This window comes from Ascaphus truei, chromosome 15, assembly GCF_040206685.1.
Source record: "Ascaphus truei isolate aAscTru1 chromosome 15, aAscTru1.hap1, whole genome shotgun sequence".
Taxonomy (NCBI): Eukaryota; Metazoa; Chordata; class Amphibia; order Anura; family Ascaphidae; genus Ascaphus; species Ascaphus truei.
The window spans coordinates 24132276-24151826 of record NC_134497.1 but is presented as its reverse complement, the minus strand read 5'-3'; the positions used below and the strand labels follow the sequence as shown (position 1 = coordinate 24151826).

At 47.7% G+C, this 19551-nt stretch overlaps 1 protein-coding gene across 1 annotated transcript in view; it reads left to right on the top strand.

Annotated features, from left to right (window-relative positions):
* The window catches only part of LOC142466363 (uncharacterized), a 790214-nt gene extending 772529 nt beyond the window's left edge, over positions 1-17685 (top strand). The window contains exon 5 of the mRNA XM_075571215.1: positions 16715-17685. Within this exon, the coding sequence (XP_075427330.1) occupies positions 16715-17659 (945 nt within the window). The 3' untranslated portion in view covers positions 17660-17685. The remainder of the gene's footprint in view (positions 1-16714) is intronic.
* Positions 17686-19551: the final 1866 nt, after the last annotated feature.

The window sequence follows — 19551 nt, the reverse complement described above, 5'->3', positions numbered from 1 at the left end:
CACCCACCCACCCAGTCACTGTCAACACAGTCACTGTCTAAGTCACTGTCTGAGGTCACTGTCTCCCACCCACCCACCCAGTCAGTCAATGTCTAAGTCAGTCAATGTCTCCCACCCACCCAGTCAGTCAATGTCCAGTTTCTGTCTCCCACCCAAAGTCACTGTCTCCCAAAGTCACTGTCTCCCAAGTCACCCACCCAGTCACTGTCTCCCAAGTGTCACTGTCTCCCACCAAAGTCACTGTCTCCTAAGCACCCACCCACCCAGTCACTCTCTCCAAAGTCACTGTCTAAGTCACTGTCTCCCACCCTCCCACCCACCCAGTCACTGTCTCCCAAGTCACTGTCTCCCACACACCTACCCACCCAGTCACTGTCAACCCAGTCACGGTCAAAGTCACTGTCTCCCACCCACCCAGTCACTGTCAAAGTCACTGTCTCCCACCCAACCCACTGTCTAAGGTCAGTCAATGTCTCCCACCCACCCAGTCAGTCAATGTCAAGTGTCAGTCAATGTCTCCCACCCACCCAGTCAGTCAATGTCTAAGTCACTGTCTCCCTAAGTCACTGTCTCCCTAAGTCACTGTCACAGTCACTGTCTCCCACCCAGTCACTATCTAATGTCACTGTCTCCCACCCACCCAGTCACTTTCTCCCACCCACCCAGTCACTGTCTCCCACCCAAATCACTGTCTCCCATCCAAAGTCACTGTCTCCCACCCAACTCACTGTCTCCCAAGTCAATCTCCCACCCACCCACCAACCCAGTCACTGTCTCCCACCCACACAGTCACTGTCTCCCACCCAGTCACTGTCTCCCACCCACCCAGTCACTGTCTAAGTCACTGTCTCACACCCACCCACCCAGTCACTTTCTCCCACTCACCCAGTCACTGTCTCCCACCCAAATCACTGTCTCCCATCCATGTCACTGTCTCCCATCCGCCCACCCACCCAGTCACTGTCAACACAGTCACTGTCTAAGTCACTGTCTGAGGTCACTGTCTCCCACCCACCCACCCAGTCAGTCAATGTCTAAGTCAGTCAATGTCTCCCACCCACCCAGTCAGTCAATGTCCAGTTTCTGTCTCCCACCCAAAGTCACTGTCTCCCAAAGTCACTGTCTCCCAAGTCACCCACCCAGTCACTGTCTCCCAAGTGTCACTGTCTCCCACCAAAGTCACTGTCTCCTAAGCACCCACCCACCCAGTCACTCTCTCCAAAGTCACTGTCTAAGTCACTGTCTCCCTTCCACCCACCCAGTCACTGTCAAAGTCACTGTCTCCCTCCCACCCACCCAATCACTGTCTCCCTCCCAAATTCACTGTCTCCCTAAGTCACTGTCAAACTCACTGTCTCCCTCCCACCACGGGTCACTGTTTCCCAACCCAGTCACTGTCTCCCTCCCAAGTCACTGTCTCCCACCCACCAACCCAGTCACTGTCTCCCAGCCACCCACCCCGTCACTGTCTCCTAAGTCACTGTCTAAACCCAGTCACTATCCCAGTCACTATCTCCCCCCCAGTCACTGTCTAAGTCACTGTATCCCACCCAAGGTCACTGTCTCCCAAACCCAGTCACTGTCTCCCAAAGTCACTGTCTCCCACCCACCCACCAATCCAGTAACTGTCTAAGTCACTGTCAACCCAGTCACTGTCTTAGTCACTGTCTCCAACCCACCTACCCAGTCACTGTCTACCACCCACCCAGTCACTGTCAATGTCACCCACCCACCCAGTCAATGTCTCCCATCCAACCCACCAACCCAGTCACTGTCTCCCTCCCACCCACCCAGTCACTGTCTCCCTCCCACCCACCCAGTCACTGTCTCCCTCCCACCACGGGTCACTGTTTCCCAACCCAGTCACTGTCTCCCTCCCAAGTCACTGTCTCCCACCTGCCCAGTCACTGTCTCCCACCCACCTGCCCAGTCACTGTCTCTCTCCCAAAGCTCATTGTCTCCCTCACAAGGTCACTGTCTCCCTCTCACCCACCCACCCAGTCACTGTCAACCCCCAGTCATTGTCTCCCTCCCAAGGGTCACTGTCTATCACCCACCCACCCAGTCACTGTCTCCCACCCAACCCACTGTCTAAGTCAGTCAATATCTCCAACCCACCCACCCAGTCAGTCAATGTCTCCCACACACCCACCCAGTCAGTCAATGTCTACCACCCACCCACCCAGTCAGTCAATGTCTAAGTTAGTCAATGTCTCACCCCCACACCCACCCAGTCAGTCAATGTCTCCCACCCACCCACCCAGTCAGTCAATGTCTCCCAAGTCAATCAATGTCTAAGTCAGTCAATGTCTAGTCAGTCGATGTCTCCACCCACCCACCAAGTCAGTCAAGGTCTAAGTCACTGTCTCCTACCCAAAGTCACTGTCTCCCAAGTCACCCACCCACCCAGTCACTGTCAAACCCAGTCACTGTCTCCCACCCACCCAGTCACTGTCTCCCAAGTCACTGTCAAAGTCACTGTCTCCCACCCACCCAGTCACTGTCAAAGTCACTGTAAGGTCACTGTCTCCCTAAGGTCACTGTCTAAGTCACTGTCTCCCTCCCAAATTCACTGTCTCCCTAAGTCACTGTCTCCCTCCCAAGTCACTGTTTCCCAACCCAGTCACTGTCTCCCATAGTCACTGTTTCCCAACCCAGTCACTGTCTCCCTAAGTCACTGTCTGAGTCACTGTCTCCCACCCACCCAGTCACTGTCTCCCAACCCAGTCACTGTCTCCCTCCCACCAACCCACCCACCCAGTCACTGTCGCCCACCCACCCACCTGCCCAGTCACTGTCTCCCACCCACCTGCCCAGTCACTGTCTCCCTCCCAAAGGTCACTGTCTCCCTCCCAAGGGTCACTGTCTCCCTACCACCCACCCAGTCATTGTCTCCCTCCCACCTACCCACCCAGTCATTGTCTCCCTCCCATGGGTCACTGTCGGTCACTGTCTCCCACCCACCCAGTCACTGTCTAATTCACAGTCTCCCTCCAAAATTCACTGTCTCCCTCCCAAGTCACTGTCTCCCATTCCAAACACCCACCCAGTCACTGTCTTGTGTCACTGTCTCCCCCCCAAGTGTCACTGTCTCCCACCCTAAGTCACTGTCTCCCACCCAAGTCACTGTCTGCCTCCCAAGTCACTTTCGCCCTCCCAACTACCCACCCAGTCGCTGTAAACCCACCCACCCAGTCACTGTCTCCCTCCCACCCACCCAGTCACTGTCAAAAGTCACTGTCTCCCTCCCACCCAAACCCAGTCACTGTCTAACCCTCACAGCCAAACCTAGTCACTGTCTCCCAACCACCCAAGTCACTGTCTCCCTCCCACCCAAGTCACTGTCTCCCACCCATCCTCCCACCCACCCAGTCACTGTCTCCCAACCCAGTCACTGTCTCCCTCCCACCCAAGGTCACTGTCTCCCTCCCACCCAAGTCACTGTCTCCCTAGTCACTGTCTCCCTAAGTCACTGTCTCCCTCCCAACCCAGTCACTGTCTCCCTCCTACCCAAGTCACTGTCTCCTTCCCAATCCACTGTCTCCCACCAAGTCTCTGTCACACCCAGTCACTGTCTAACCCAGTCACTGTCTCCCTCCCTCCCAAGTCACTGTCAAACCCAGTTACTGTCTCCCACCCACCAACACAGTCACTGTCTCCCACCCACCCACCCAAGTGTCACTGTCTAATACAGTCACTGTCTCCCACCCACCCACACAGTCACTGTCAAAGTCACTGTCTCCTACCCACCCAGTCACTGTCTCCCAAGTCACTGTCTGAGTCACTGTCTCCCACCAACCCTGTCTCCCAAGTCACTGACAACTCAGTCACTGTCTCCCAACCCAGTCACTGTCAAGTCACTGTCTCCCACCAACCCACCCAGTCACTGTCTCCCACCCATGCACCCAGTCACTGTCAAGTCACTGTCAAGTCACTGTCTCCCACTCACCCACCCACCCAGTCACTGTCTAAGTCACTGTCTCCCACCCAGTTACTGTCAAAGTTACTGTCTATGTCACTTTCTCCCACCCACCCAGTCACTGTCTCCCACCCAAATCACTGTCTCCCATCCATGTCACTGTCTCCCATCCACCCACCCACCCACCAATTCACTGTCTCCCAAGTCACTGTCTCCCACACACCCACCCACCCAGTCACTGTCTAAGTCACTGCCTCCCAACGTCACTGTCTCCTACACACCCACACACCCAGTCACTGTCTAAGTCACTGTCTCACACCCACCCACCCAGTCACTGTCTCCCACCCAACCCACTGTCTCCCACCCACTCACCCAGTCAGTCAATGTCTAAAGTCAGTCAATGTCTAAAGTCAGTCAATGTCAAAGGTCAGTCAATGTCTAAGTCAGTCAATGTCTACGGCAGTCAATATCTAAGTCAGTCAATGTCTAAGTCAGTCCCACCCACCCAGTCAGTCAATGTCTACCACCCACCCACCCAGTCAGTCAATGTCTCCCACCCACCCACCAAGTCAGTCAATGTCTCCCACCCACCAACCCAGCCAGTCAATGTCTACTACCCACCCACCCAGTCAGTCAATGTCTCCCAAGTCAGTCAATGTCAAAGTCAGTCAATGTCTGTCAGTCAATGTCTCCCACCCACCCAGTCAGTCAATGTCTCCCACCTAAACCCAGTCAGTCAATGTCTCCCACCCAGTCAGTCAATGTCTAAGTCAGTCAATGTCTCCCAAGTCAATGTCTCCCATCCACCCAGTCAGTCAATGTCTCCCAAGTCAGTCAATGGCTCCCAAAGTCAATCAATGTCTCCCACCCATCCACCCAGTCAGTCAATGTAAAAGTCAGTCAATGTCTCCCAAGTCAGTAAATGTCTCCCACCTAAACCCAGTCAGTCAATATCTCCCAAGTCAGTCAATGTCTCCCACCTAAACCCAGTCAGTCAATGTCTCCCACCCACCCACCCAGTCTGTCAGTCTCCCAACCCAGTCAATGTATCCCAGCCCAGTCAATGTCTCACACCCACCCACCCAGTCAATGTCAAGTCAATGTCTCCCACCCAGTCAATGTCAAACCCACCCAGTCAGTCAATGTCAAACCCACCCACCCAGTCAGTCAATGTCAAACCCGAAGTCAGTCAATGTCAAACCCACCCACCCACCCAATGTCAACCCACCCACCCAATGTCAACCCACCCACCCAATGTCAACCCACCCACCCAGTCAGTCAATGTCAACCCAACCCAGTCAATCAATGTCAACCAACCACCCACCCACCCAGTCAGTCAATGTCAACCAACCACCCACCCACCCACCCAGTCAATCAATGTCTCCCAACCACCCACCCAGTCAGTCAATGTCTAAGGGGGGGGAGATAGAGGGGATTGGGAGAATATTTGAAATCTGTATGGACATTCATAACTGTTTTATTTTACCTATAGGCGATAAAAATTTTAGTGGGTCACAAAGGAGAAGTTCAAAAATAACCGGGTCACGGAAAAAAAAGTTTGGGAAACGCTGCACTAGTGCAATATTCCTAGATTTGGCAAAGGCTTTTGATACTGTTGATCATGCTATCCTGCTTAACAAACTCCAGAGCTCTGGAATAGGAAGCATGCTTTAAACTGGTTTCAGTCCTATCTATCAAGTAGATCCCAACATGTGTCAATCTCAGGCTCTGACTCCAACCCCCTGCATATCACTTGTGATGTCCCGCAAGGCTCTGTTCTGGAGCCCCTACTCTTCTCAGTGTTCATCAATGATCTTCCCACAGCTTGTAAGGAAGCTTCAATACACATGTATGCAGATGACACAATCCTAAATGCACACAGCCATAGCCTCTCCGACCTTGAACACAAACTTCAGTCTGACTTTTTGAGACTCAAACTGGATTTCCCAAAACAAACTGTTTTAAGCACTGAGAAGACTGTAACAATGGTATTTGGGACCAAGACTACATTTTTAAAGCTTCCAGTGACGGAGCTCCAGATCAGAACCAATGCTAACATCACTCTAACTCCTGTTACTAGTTTTAAATACCTGGGCATATGGTATGACCCACTTAGCATTCGGGATGCACATTGATACTCTGACATCCAAAACCTATGCCAAACTAGGTGTACTTTACAGGAACAAATCCTCCCTAAGTCTGCTGTTCAGAAAGCGTATCGCACAACAGATGTTAATGCCAATTATCGACTATGGAGACATAGTATATCAGAGGTCCCCAACTCCAGTCCTCAAGGACCACTAACAGTGCAGGTTTTACAGATTCCCCTGCTAGAACAGGTGGTTCAGTCAAAATGATTGGGCCACCTGTGCTAATGAGAGGCTATCCTTAAATCCTGCACTGTTAGCGGTCCTTGAGGACTGGAGTTGGGGACCTCTGCAGTATATGACTTGGCACACCAAACCCACCTTAGCAAACTTGACACTCTCTACAATTCAATATGCCGTTTTGTTCTCCAATGCAACTACAACACACATCACTGCTAAATGCTCAAAGAACTAGATTGGTCATCACTCGAGTCTAGGCGCAAAGTTCACCTTTCCTGTCTTGCCTTCAAATACTTTCTGAGCAAGCCACCCACCTATCTGAACAAGCTCCTCACCCCTACCACATGTAGTACTTATCATCTGAGATCAGACTCCAAGAGACTGTTCATGGTCCCAAGGCTCAACAAAGTATCTGGCCGCTCCTCCTCCTCTTGCCGTGCACCCCAAAACTGGAACAACCTACCGGAGACTCTCACATTCATCACCAGTTTAAGTTCTTTCAAAACTAAGGCTGTCTCACATTTTAATCTGTTCTGTAACTGTTTCATAAGCCTATAATATATATTTTCTTTAACTGTGCATGCAATGTCTTGTATATAATGTATATCCTGTTCATTTATTTAACTGTATTTGTAACCATGTATTATTTGTCTTAACTCTATGCCCAGGACATACTTGAAAACGAGAGGTAACTCTCAATGTATTACTTACTGGTAAAACATTTGATAAATAAATAAATAGTAGAATCCATAGCAGTCGTGGGCCAGAGTGACGAGGTTTAAACCTGTGTCTCTGGAATATCCACCCGCATATATTTGGATTAATAGTAGAGGCTAACCTTACCCCAGGAAACAGTTTAGTTCAAGTCACAATACTTACTTCGACAGGGAGATTCTGCTGCTGGAGAAGCCCCATGAGATAGGACCAGGGCTCGGGAGCGAGCACACGTCAGTGGAACACATATTAATATAAATATGTTCCACTGACTGAATTACACAGTGATTTAGTGAACCCTCGAGCCGAATCTTCGCCGATTGATCACGGGAGAACTGATCGATCAGCAACTTAGCTAATCACTTGTCAGTGTTTGCATTGCATTGAAACATTTTTTTTATTTATTTTTTAAACAGCAGCTTGAACTGCTGCTTTAAATCCAACCTAGCGGCGGGAAAACATGAATCACTTGGAGTACATGGCTTCCTTGAAAAGGATGAAATCACCATTTAACCCTTTGGGTGCCCTTTGGATGTAGCTGCTATGTCACTGCGCCTGGCCCCATGATGTAATAGCTACGTCATAGTTATCCTGCTGGTTTTCCTAGGGGAGATGACATTCTGTGCTCCTCTGCAGGGCAGGACGGATCTATCACTACGTGGGATAGAAGGGAGGGGGTCTCCCAGTCCGTTCTGTCTTCAGTGAGGGAGCGATCACGTGACCCCTCCGTCACTCAAAGGGTTAAAATAACTGTTTTACTTATTTGTGTATTGTGAAAGAAATCCTGTTCTGTATTTCTCCAGGAACATGTATGTGTTTGACTAATGAGGGCATTATAATTACAGGCATGCTGCGGTTTAAGGACACTCACTTTAAGTACACTCGCGAGTAAGGACATATCGCCCTATAGGCAAACGGCAGCTCGCGCATGCGCCTGTCAGCACGTCTTGAACAGCAATACCGGCTCCCTATCTGTACCGAAGCTGTGCGCAAGCGGGGAGCCTGTTACAAATGCGTTATTTACATCAGTTATGCACGTATATGACGTTTGCAGTACAGTACATGCATCTATAAGTGGTAAATAGGTTGTGCTTCACTTTAAGTACATTTTCGCTTTACATACATGCTCCGGTCCCATTGCGTACATTAATGCAGGGTATGCCTATACTTTGTTTTCTATTTAAGTGTTATGATTTTTGTTTGCTAAATGGGTTTTATAACTTGACAATTCACTACATTGAACCTATTAAATATGCCAATGTTCTTGGCTCACGTTCTTCCTAGGAGGGACTGCCCCCTTAAATACCATTTTCCTACTCTGCTTCAGTTTAAATAAATCCTGAGATTATAAACCCATAAGAGTTTGTACAATCCGCCTTTTCTCCTTGCTCCCTATCCTAAGCGCTCCTTTTCCTCTCACCCCACACAAGTCTTTCCCCATCTTAGGAGCGCAGGGCCACACTTTAAGACCTTGTTTAACCAGAGGCAGCTGTTGACATTATGGATAACTAATTAAGTTTGTTGTACCAACCAGGTGACTTTCTAAATGTATATAAGTAAACTTACAACAGCCATTGCTGCTTGCAGCCTTTGCTCTTAAGCAGAAATGCATTTAAGTAGAAATCTTTCAAGTAGTATGCAAGTTTAAAAAAGGAAGTTCAAAAAAGAAGTGGAAAAAGTGAACACAATCTACTGCTTCTGATTCCTGCATTTGAACTACGCTGGAAAGGAGGTTATCATCCCACACTGCACATCTCAACACATTACTATTGCTGTGATGCCGCCTTTACTTTTTATATTTACTGTAACCTCACTTATTCTCAAATTATGCACTTCCTTCCACCAGCCTCATCATGTCTCTAACTCTATTCATATTTCGCCATCTCTCCTTACTTCACCACTTCTCAGTTCACATGAACTCCTCTCTTACCTGCGCCCTCTCTCATCACACAGTTATGCCGCGTGCACTAAAACACACCCCTACAAATCATCCTCACACATTCTCTTTCTGTCCATGCTTCTCCTCCTTGCTTCTGGGGATATCTCTCCCAATCCTGGTCCCTGCCTTATTTCTACTTGCTCTCGTCCTCGCCTTCCACATGCAACTTCTACTCCTTCTGGTGTCAACCCCTCTAACCTCATACCCATCCCCTGCCACCCTCCCTCCTCTCTCCCTTTCTCCTGTGCCCTTTGGAATGCTCGCTCCCTCTCTAACAAGTTCCTCTCTGTGCATGACTTCTTTCTCTCTCACTCCCTGCTTCTCTTTGCTATAACTGAGACCTGGCTCACTCAGTCTGACTCTGCTCTGGAAGCTGCCCTCTCCTATGGTGGCCTTTCCTTCTCCCACACTCCACGCCCTGGTGGCAGGGGTGGAGGCGTGGGGCTCCTGCTCTCCTCTCTCTGCCGTTACAGAACAGTTTCTATTCCCCCCTCTCTTGCTTTTCCCTCCTTCGAGGCTCACACAGTCCAGATCTTCTCTCCTCTCCCGGTCCATGTGGCGGTCATCTATCGCCCACCTTCCTCTACTCATCCCCCTTCTGCCTTTCTCTCTCACTTTGAATCCTGGCTCTCTTTCTTCCTCTCCTCAGACTCCCCTGTTCTTCTCCTTGGGGACTTCAACTGCCACATTGATGACCCCTCTCTCCCTTGGGCTTCCCGCTTTCTTTCTCTAACCTCTTCTTTTGGCCTTCAACAGTGGACTGCAGCCAGCACCCACAAGGATGGCCACTACTTAGACCTGGTTTTCACTAAGAACTTCTCTCTCTCCGACTTCTCCATTTCCCCTTTTCCTCTCTCCGACCATCACCTCATCTCATTTTCTCTCTCTCGCTTCTCTCCATCTCCATCTCCATCTCGCCCTCGTTTTTGCAGAAACCTGCGCTCTATTAACCTACCAGCTCTTGATTCCACTTTACGCTCCTCCCTCTCCTCTCTCAGTTCTGCTTCAGACCCTGACAACCTGGTCAGGAACTACAACTCTGCCTTATCTTCCTCTCTTGATCTTCATGCCCCACTTTCTCTCTGCCGTCCTCGCCCTTCTAACCCCAGACCCTGGCTAAACTCCCACACACGCATGCTGCGTTCCTCCACTCGTTCCTCTGAACGCCTCTGGAGGAAATCTCATACGCTTGCAGACTTCATTCACTACAAATTTATGCTATCCTGTTTCACCTCTGCCCTCTTTCAGGCTAAACAAACCTACTTTTCATCACTAATCAACACACACAAGTCTAACCCACGCCGTCTCTTTTCTGTCTTTGACTCTCTACTCAGACCACCCTCAGCTGCCTCCTCTTCTTCCTCCATCTCACCTCAGGACTTTGCTGACTTTTTTAAGAAAAAGGTGGAGTCCATACGGCAGAACATCCCATCTGTTGCCTCCTCCCATCCCACAATGCTTCCCAACTCTCCTCCTGTCTTTCTTGACTCTTTTTCTGCTATCTCGGAGGAGGATGTATCACTGCTGATCTCCTCTTCTCCCTCTACCACTTGCCCTCTTGATCCCATTCCCTCCCATCTCCTAAAACCTCTTGCTCCTTCTATAATCCCTATGCTCACACAGATCTTTAACTCTTCCCTCTACTCTGGTACCTTTCCTTCATCCTTCAAGCATGCAACCGTTATACCATTACTCAAAAACAGCAATCTTGACCCTACCTGTCCTTCTAACTATCGACCTGTCTCCCTCCTGCCTTTTGCCTCCAAACTCCTTGAACGTCTTGTATTCTCTCGTTTGCTTCACTTTCTCAACACCTATTCTGTCCTAGACCCTCTACAATCTGGCTTCCGCACTGCTCACTCTACTGAAACAGCCCTCACTAAAATAACTGACGACCTCCACGCTGCCAAAGACAGAGGTCATTACACTCTGCTCATATTACTCGACCTCTCTGCAGCATTCGACACCGTGGACCACCCTCTTCTCCTTCACATTCTCCATACTCTTGGTATTCGGAACAAAGCTTTATCCTGGATCTCCTCTTACCTCTCCCATCGTACCTTCAGTGTCTCTTTTGCTAACACCTCCTCCTCCTCTATTGATCTCTCTGTGGGGGTACCCCAGGGCTCTGTCCTGGGACCCCTTCTCTTTTCTCTCTACACACTCTCTCTAGGTGACCTAATCACATCTTTTGGGTTTAAATATCACCTCTATGCTGACGACACACAAATTTACCTTTCAACCCCTGACCTTACACCTGCTATACAGACCAAAGTTTCTGAATGCCTCTCTGGAATATCATCCTGGATGGCCATCCGCCGACTGAAACTTAACATGGCAAAAACAGAGCTCCTTATACTACCTCCCAAACCTGGCCCTACTACATCCTTCCACATTGCTATTGGAAATACGATCATTCACCCAGTAGCCCAAGCCCGCTGCCTAGGGGTCACACTTGATTCCTCTCTCTCATTCTCCTCTCATATTCAAAACGTTTCTAAAACTTGTCGCTTTTTCCTCCGCAATATCACAAAGATACGCCCTTTCCTCTGTTACTCAACTGCTAAAACTCTGACTCAGGCCCTCATTCTCTCACGTCTCGATTACTGCAACCTCCTGCTGTCCGGCCTTCCTACCTCTCACCTGTCTGCCCTACAATCTATCCTAAACACTGCTGCCAGAATCACTCTACTCTTTCCTAAATCTGTCTCAGCGTCTCCCCTGCTGAAATCCCTCTCCTGGCTTCCGATTAAATCGCGTATCTCTCACTCAATTCTACTGCTCACTTTTAAAGCTTTACATTCTTCTGCCCCTCATTACATCTCAGCCCTAATTTCTCGCTATGCACCATCACGACTCTTGCGTTCTTCTCAAGGCAGTCTTCTTACTACCCCCTTTGTATCTAAAGCTCTCTCCCGCCTTAAACCTTTCTCACTTTCTGCCCCACACCTCTGGAATGCCCTTCCCCTCAATACCCGACTAGCCCCCTCGCTATCCACCTTTAAGACCCACCTAAGACACATCTGCTTAAAGAAGCATATGAGTAGCACTGGATAATCATGGACACATGACACAAAGCTTGGCCCCCTGCAGACGCACTTACTAGTATTCCCTCCTACTGTCTCTGTACGTTCTCCCTACCTACCAATTAGATTGTAAGCTCCTCGGAGCAGGGACTCCTTCCTTAATGTTACTTTTACAGTATGTCTGAAGCACTTATTCCCATGATCTGTTATTTATATTTGTTATTTATATGACATGTATTACTACTGTGAAGCGCTATGTACATTTTATGGCGCTATACAAATAAAGACATACATACATACATACATACATAACTTTGGTTGCTGTCACCTACACTACTTTACCTAGTTTACTGGGCGCTAATGCCAAATCTATATTCTCCAGGCTATTACTCTGTGACAATTACCATCACTTATTGTCTTTCCAAATGCTTGCAAAACTACTGAAGAAACAGAAATATTCATTTAATGTATCCCCCAAGCAGCTTGTCAAATTATTTCCTCAATGCCCCTCTTGAGAAGAGTTACCAGTCTCACATGGTTTCTCTTACTGTGTTTCTATTGCTGTTTGTGTTCTGTATCCCCCTTCCTCCCACACCCTTTATTTGCCTCCCAGGTACTGATCTGCAGGGGGTTATTTTTCCTTATCCACTTTGCCTCCCCTGTTTACCAAACACTAGATTCACTAGAGTGCAATAGCCCCAATTGCACTTTAACAGCCACTCAAGTAAATGAGAATGAGCATGTGATCACAGCAGCTCTTTGCATCTCTCCCCTCACTCCTGTCTTCTTCTCACAGCCTTGTTCAGCACCATTGCTGCCTGTATGTAGCCTTAGGCTAAGGCCCCGCTCCCAGAGTCAGCGTGCCCGCACTGCAGACAGGCGGGGCGCTGACATACACAGACCGCGATATGCAGTCTGTAGGGAGCCGGAGCGGGAGGTTGGCGGGAGTGGGAGGCTTGACAGGGAGGGGGGCGTGGCTTGAGCGGAGGGACCCGCTACTCTCCCCCCCTCCCTCCACGATTCGGGTAAGTAAAGCAACACACACACACACACACAGACAGAGGCAGGCACTCACGCACTCAGGCACACACATACACACACACAGACAGGCACGCACGCACTCAGACACACACACAGACAGGCACTCAGACACACACATACACAAACACAGATAGGCACTCAGACACACACATACACACACACAGGCAGGCACTCACGCACTCAGGCACACACATACACACACACACACAGACAGGCACTCACGCTGCTTTCACTCCACACTCCTCCCCGCTCCCTGAAGCCTCTCCTCCTCCCGAAGCCTCCCCTCCCCATGGGCTCACAGTCACACCACGTGACGCGTCAACGCTAGGGATCACCATTCTCTTGTATCGCATAGCGGCTGACGCGCCACAGCGTGTAGTAAGCTGTGCAGCCAGGGGGGACTGGGACCGGCTCCGCAGGATTCCCTTGCTGGTGGGGAACTCGCGTGTGGCCGCCCGCGCCACCGAGCGCAGCGGGACCGAGGCCTTAGGCTACGGCACCAGTGGTCACTGCTGCACGCGCGTCTGACTGCCTGGTGGCGCGTGCATGGGTAAAATCCGCGATCGGTGGTCTATGTGGAGCGATGGGATGTGCTGGGGGGGGGGAGGAAAGGGAGGTGGGGGCCATGACGGGGGGAGTTTCAAGCCCAAACCGACATTGTTACCTCATTAGACTGTGGTTCAAGGCTTTTTCTATAGTCCAGTTTCCAAATCAGTCCTGGACATGTTATAAGCTCAGGTTGCTAATGGATCACATTTCAGCTACAATACCTTGTTACATCAACCCCACTTTCTGTTTAGTTCCACCGGAAGAAAACTCACCTTTGTGTCACTTGTGTCATCTTGTCGGGGACTTTTTAATTACAACAGTGTTTTTATTTATTTTTTAAATAATAAGAAAGTAGTCACTGGCGTGGCCTGTGGCTCCCATTCCAATCAAACTGTGGGTACATACAAGTGAGCCATTGTATATAGATTGCTCTCCATTAACTTCTGTTCACCTCAAAAACTGTAGAGAAGAAAGAAAAGACAAGTCACATTATAAACAACTTTTATCTTTTTTTTTTCCAGCTCTTTCTTTATAAAATAGACATTACTTTGAGACCTCACTAACTGTCCCAATTTTAGATTTGTAAATTGTGCGAGTAACGAGGAAGAACAGAACCTTGTGGCGTTCCAGTACCACAGGAAAATCTACTACAGATCCTGCACAGACCTCCCCCCACACACAGAGCTCCTGGTCCGGAGATGAATATGGAAAAGAGCTTGGTATCAAGGGGATGCGCTGTGGAAACGTAACGCGCCAGCAGAAGGTAATCATTAATATGTATTTATGTGGTTTTTACATCTCTAGTGTCTTATTACTGATGTTAAATTGCAAATAGTGATAGATCTGCATACACCATTACGGGTCAACTAGAACTTAATATCACTGAACCTGACTTGAGTCAAAGGGCTAGATAAATCAAGCTGCAGTAACCAAAAATGCCGTATTACTGCCCATAAAAAAAGTTCCTTATTACCGTGCAATGAATCAGCGTTGCAGCGCCAAAAATAAAGCACTTTTTATCGGACCCGTTAAAAGCATCAGATCCGATACAAAACAGGCATAATATCACATTTTCAAGTAAAAACTGCCATACATAAAGTTACGATATTTATTGGAACGAGATGAACAGCAGAAATACCGCAAATATTTTATCACCTACTCCAGGCTGGCGTTAACGCTGTCTTTCCTATGTATATAATGACCAATATACTGCCCATTATATACATAGGCAAGATGAGCTAAACCAACATGGAATAGATGATAAAATAGTTGTTAAAATACATTTCAGTACATTTTAACCGCTTCGTAGTCCACGGGTCAACTAGTCATCGGTGTCCATGACTAGCTGACCGTACAAGTGATTATATAAACATTACACTTGACTACACTAACTACCACCCTTTGACACCTTAGTGGCTAGTAAAGCATGGTTAGTACTTGGTTTGTCCCGAAAGCATAAACAAAACACTATGGCTCAGATACATCAAATTCTGTTAAAGTGGAGTTAATATCGCACCATGGGAAATAATAAACTAACGGGTGTTATTACCACAATTTTGAGGTGGTATATATCAAGATTGGGGTAATACTTTACTGGGTGCGATATTCGGGCCAATCTCACGAAATGGGAATTAACGCGACCGTTAATAATGTTACATATCGCATTGGGTTAATATTTATATCATAGGCTTCTGTAATGTCTATTATTACAGAAACCTATGATCAAAATACATTAACCTGTTTCATGCCTGTGGTTACCAAGGTATACCACAGGCACCAAAGGGCTTAATACTTTATTTAAAAACAAACATTGCCTAACTGTTGACCCCGTTAATGGCCAGTAAAGCATTGTCATTCTAGTCGCTAAGGTAATTAAGGGGTTAACCCCTCTCACTACCACAACCCCCACCCACTCCCCCAAGGGAAGCCTAACCACCCTCCCCGGGGGAACTACCTTGATGACCCGCATCCCCTACCTCCGCCCCCTTCTAGACTAATGCCCAATATCCCTATTAGACAAATGTGGTTTTAAATATTAACAAAAAATATATACACGTTTAAAACAAAACAAAAAAGAACATTCAATATACATTTTACACATAAAACTATTGGTTATCACTGGATAACTAGGCCCTCACCAGAAGTGAATAGGACATGTGCATTGGTTTTAGGGTCTTTTCCGCCGGATCAACCGCTCGCCGTGGGGTGAAATACGCCTGCTTCTGAGGGAGGATCAACTTCTATGCTCAGTGTGAACTTGCAGCCGGAGACTGCTCTGTCAACTCCTCCGCTGACGTCACCACTCGATTTTCACTGCTATGGTGTCCCTGCGGTGCCAAAAAACCTCCAACGCGTTTCGAAACTCCAAATAGTTGGTTTCTTCGTCAGGGAACACTATTTGGAGTTTTGAAACGCGTTGGAGGTTTTTTGGCACAGCAGGGACAAGTTTCAAGATCTATTGGTCAAGTACAAAGGCACATGAAAGTTTTAGTGTAACACATTGTGTTTTTACATTGTCTAGTTTTATTATTGTGTATTAAATTGCTCTTTTATTTATAATCGTTGTTGTCCCTGGGTAATGCACTATTGCAGGCCATCTGCATGTCTTGTCATTTCTCCTGAGGTAATCGTTTAAGAGAAGAATCCTGTTCACAATCCGATCCACATCCATGCCTCAGCGCCACAGGAGGTTGCTTTTTCTACAATTCCAAGTCTGGTTGGGAGATACCAGAACAATCTCTTTGGGCAGCTCCAGGACTACCAATTGGACATTGTATCAAAGGTTGTTATATATTTATATGTTTGCATGAGCGCTTATTTTGCACCTATTTTTTCACCATATTTTAATTATACCTTCACAACTGAAACTATCGACTTACTATCTATCAAAGGGTTTGAAAAGATTTCTGCCACTTTAATTGGTGTTTTGCAGCTAGTGAGATTTCCTTTTAAATCGCTAAATATTATGATCCACTTTAAATGTATGATCCACTACATCTACTCTCCGGCCCTAATGCTGCACATGTGCTAAACCTTCATTCTTACAATGTACATCTACAGTTTACTTTCATCCTGATCTTTTTGTGATATGCCAACTTACCTCTCCTGCATGGCCTTTTGTAAGACAGTTTGTGTAACTGTGACTTTTTTGTCTTGTCTAGTACAAAGACAAGCACCAATAATCCACCCATGACCACAGTACAAGGCTGCTTTTAGCAGTCAGGATTACCGCCTCAAGCATCTGAAGCTCAAACACCCAAATGAGTATATGGAAAAGATGAGGACAGAACAATCTTGCAACATTCCAATAAATATGACAGAAAATACATCTTTCAACCAGTCAAGGCAATTAATAAACAATATAACTGCTTCTCATTTCAAAAGAGATATATTAGCTGCTGCCACAGGAAAAGATCTTGGAGAAAGGGGGAAGAGTCTGACTTTATCAGACCAGAACTTTCAGAAGACGACACCCACAGGGCAGAGACCGCATGTATGTGGGGAATGTGGGAAGGGATTTAGTGTGTCATCCAACCTAGACACACACATGAGAACACACACAGGTGAGAGACTGCATGTATGTGGGGCATGTGGGAAGGGATTTAGTAAGTTATCTAGTCTGAACACACACAAGAGGACACACACAGGGGAGAGACTTTATGTATGTGGGGAATGTGGGAAGGGATTTAGTAAGTCATGCCACCTGATCAGACACCAGAGGACACACACAGGGGAGAGACCGCATGTTTGTGTGGAATGTGGGAAAGGATTTAGGGACTTATCCAGTCTGAACACACACAAGAGAACACACACAGGGGAGAGACCGCATGTATGTGGGGAATGTGGGAAGGGATTTTGGTACTTATCCAGTCTGAACACACACACGAGAACACACACAGGGGAGAGACCCTATGTATGTGGGGAATGTGGGAAGGGATTTATTGTGTTATTTAACCTGAACACACACAAGAGAACACACACAGGGGAGAGACCGCATGTATGTGGGGAATGTGGGAAGGGATTTAGTCACTTATCCAGTCTGAACACGCAGAAGAGGACACACACAGGGGAGAGACCGCATGTATGTGGGGAATGTGGGAAGGGATTTAATGTGTTATCTAACCTGAACATTATCTACGGTTAACTTTCATCCTGAACTTTTCGTGATATGCCAACTTACCTTTCCTGCATGACCTTTTGTAAGACAGTTTGTGTAACAGTGACTTTTTTTCTCATCTAGTACAAAGACAACATCCAATAATCCACCCATGCCAACATTGCAAGGTTGCTTTTAGCAGTCAAGATTACCTCCTCAAACTTCTGAAGTTCAAACACCCAAATGAGTATATGGAAAAGATGAAGACAGAACAATCTTGCAACATTCCAATAAATATGACAGAAAATGCATCTTTCAACCAGTCAAGGCAAATATTAAACAATGTAACTGCTTCTCATGCCAAAATATATATGTTAGCTGCTGCCACAGGAAAAGATCTTGGAGAAAATGGGAAGAGTCTGACTTGGTTATCGGACCAGAAAGCACAGAAGAGAACACAGACCGGGGAAAGACCGCATGTATGTGGGGAATGTGGGAAGGGATTTAGTCATTTATCCCACCTGAACATACACAAAAGAGAATAAACTCTGCCGCCACTGTAAGTGCACACGTGTATCTGTGTTACGCTAAATCACAATGAAGTGTGACTTTAGTTTATGGTGCATAAAACTAGTATTTTAAAAGGATAAAAAGTTATAACGTTTTAAATGCAGGTTATTTGTATTATTCTGATTGTAGTTTTATTTAAAGAAAAATGTTCTTAATAATAATGTTTTTGATTTCCATGATGTTGGTTCTAATAAAATGTGCGTTCCCCATTACGCTGAAGTGATCTGTAGTCTCACTCAGCTGTGAATCGGAATAGTTTCGCTGCAACCAATTTGCCGTGGCATTAGGCTGCAGACGGACACACCGCCACTAGCCACTTTTAATGTAAGTGTTATTACTGTTTTGGGTATGGGGTTAATTTAAGGGGTTTAGGGTAGGTGGTTTTAGGGTAAGGGATTATGGTGTGTGGTTTTAAGGTAAGAGGGGTGTGATGGCCTTCATAATAAAGGTGAAGGGATTGTGGGGGGGGCAAGGAACTGTGGGAGAGCACGGGACTGTGGGAGAGCACGGGACTGGAAGCCCCTCACTCACCTCTGAGTTTTGTTTGGGGCTAGTTCTGGTTTGGTGGGAAAGTGAGCTTTGTGTTACCAGGCAGATGTGGGACAGGTGTCAGGTGAATTGGCTGAGGAGTAGGTGCTGGGCAGGTGTGCAGAGTGCTGTGATTGGGCAGGCCAGTGACAAAAATCCTCCACAATAAAGCATACTGCTGCGGCACAGTTTATTCGAGCATTTGCCCGTTCTGTGCCGCAGCAGTAGCCTGGCGCGCGCCCGAGTGTGACGGGCGCGCGCCGAAGCAGCGGAAGAGCGCCCTCCGATCGGGGCGCTCTCCCTACCGCTGCCGGGTCCGCCGGGTCCCCCGGAACACCCTGCCGCTGTCCCGCGATCGCGGGACACCAGGGCTCCCTCGGGGAGCCCCTGGACACGCGTGCAGGGGGCGCACGCTCCCGATGACGCGTGACCGCGTACCGACCACACTTAAATAAAGTGTGTCGGTAGTGTATAGCAACTGTAAATATTAATGTATGCTCATTTGCATGTCTTAGACAGGTCTGCAACCCCACCTTTCACCATTATCACCCAGCACACAGCACTTCCACTGTAGCAATGGATTCTGGGAAATGACATGCAAATAAGCACACAGTGCCACCTTTTGTCTCAAGCTCACATTACATGAACAATCTTTAAGCCAATGCATGCTGCTTTAAACACAGCTTTTAAACATAGGCTGGGCTGGGATGAGATGCAAAGCCAGTAAACCCACTCACAGACAGACTGTTTCGACTGTGGGTCTCTTCAGTGTGAGGTTGGTTGTACTGTCTTTGCATGTCATGTATTTGCATGTCATTTCCCAGAATCCCTTGCTGCAGTGG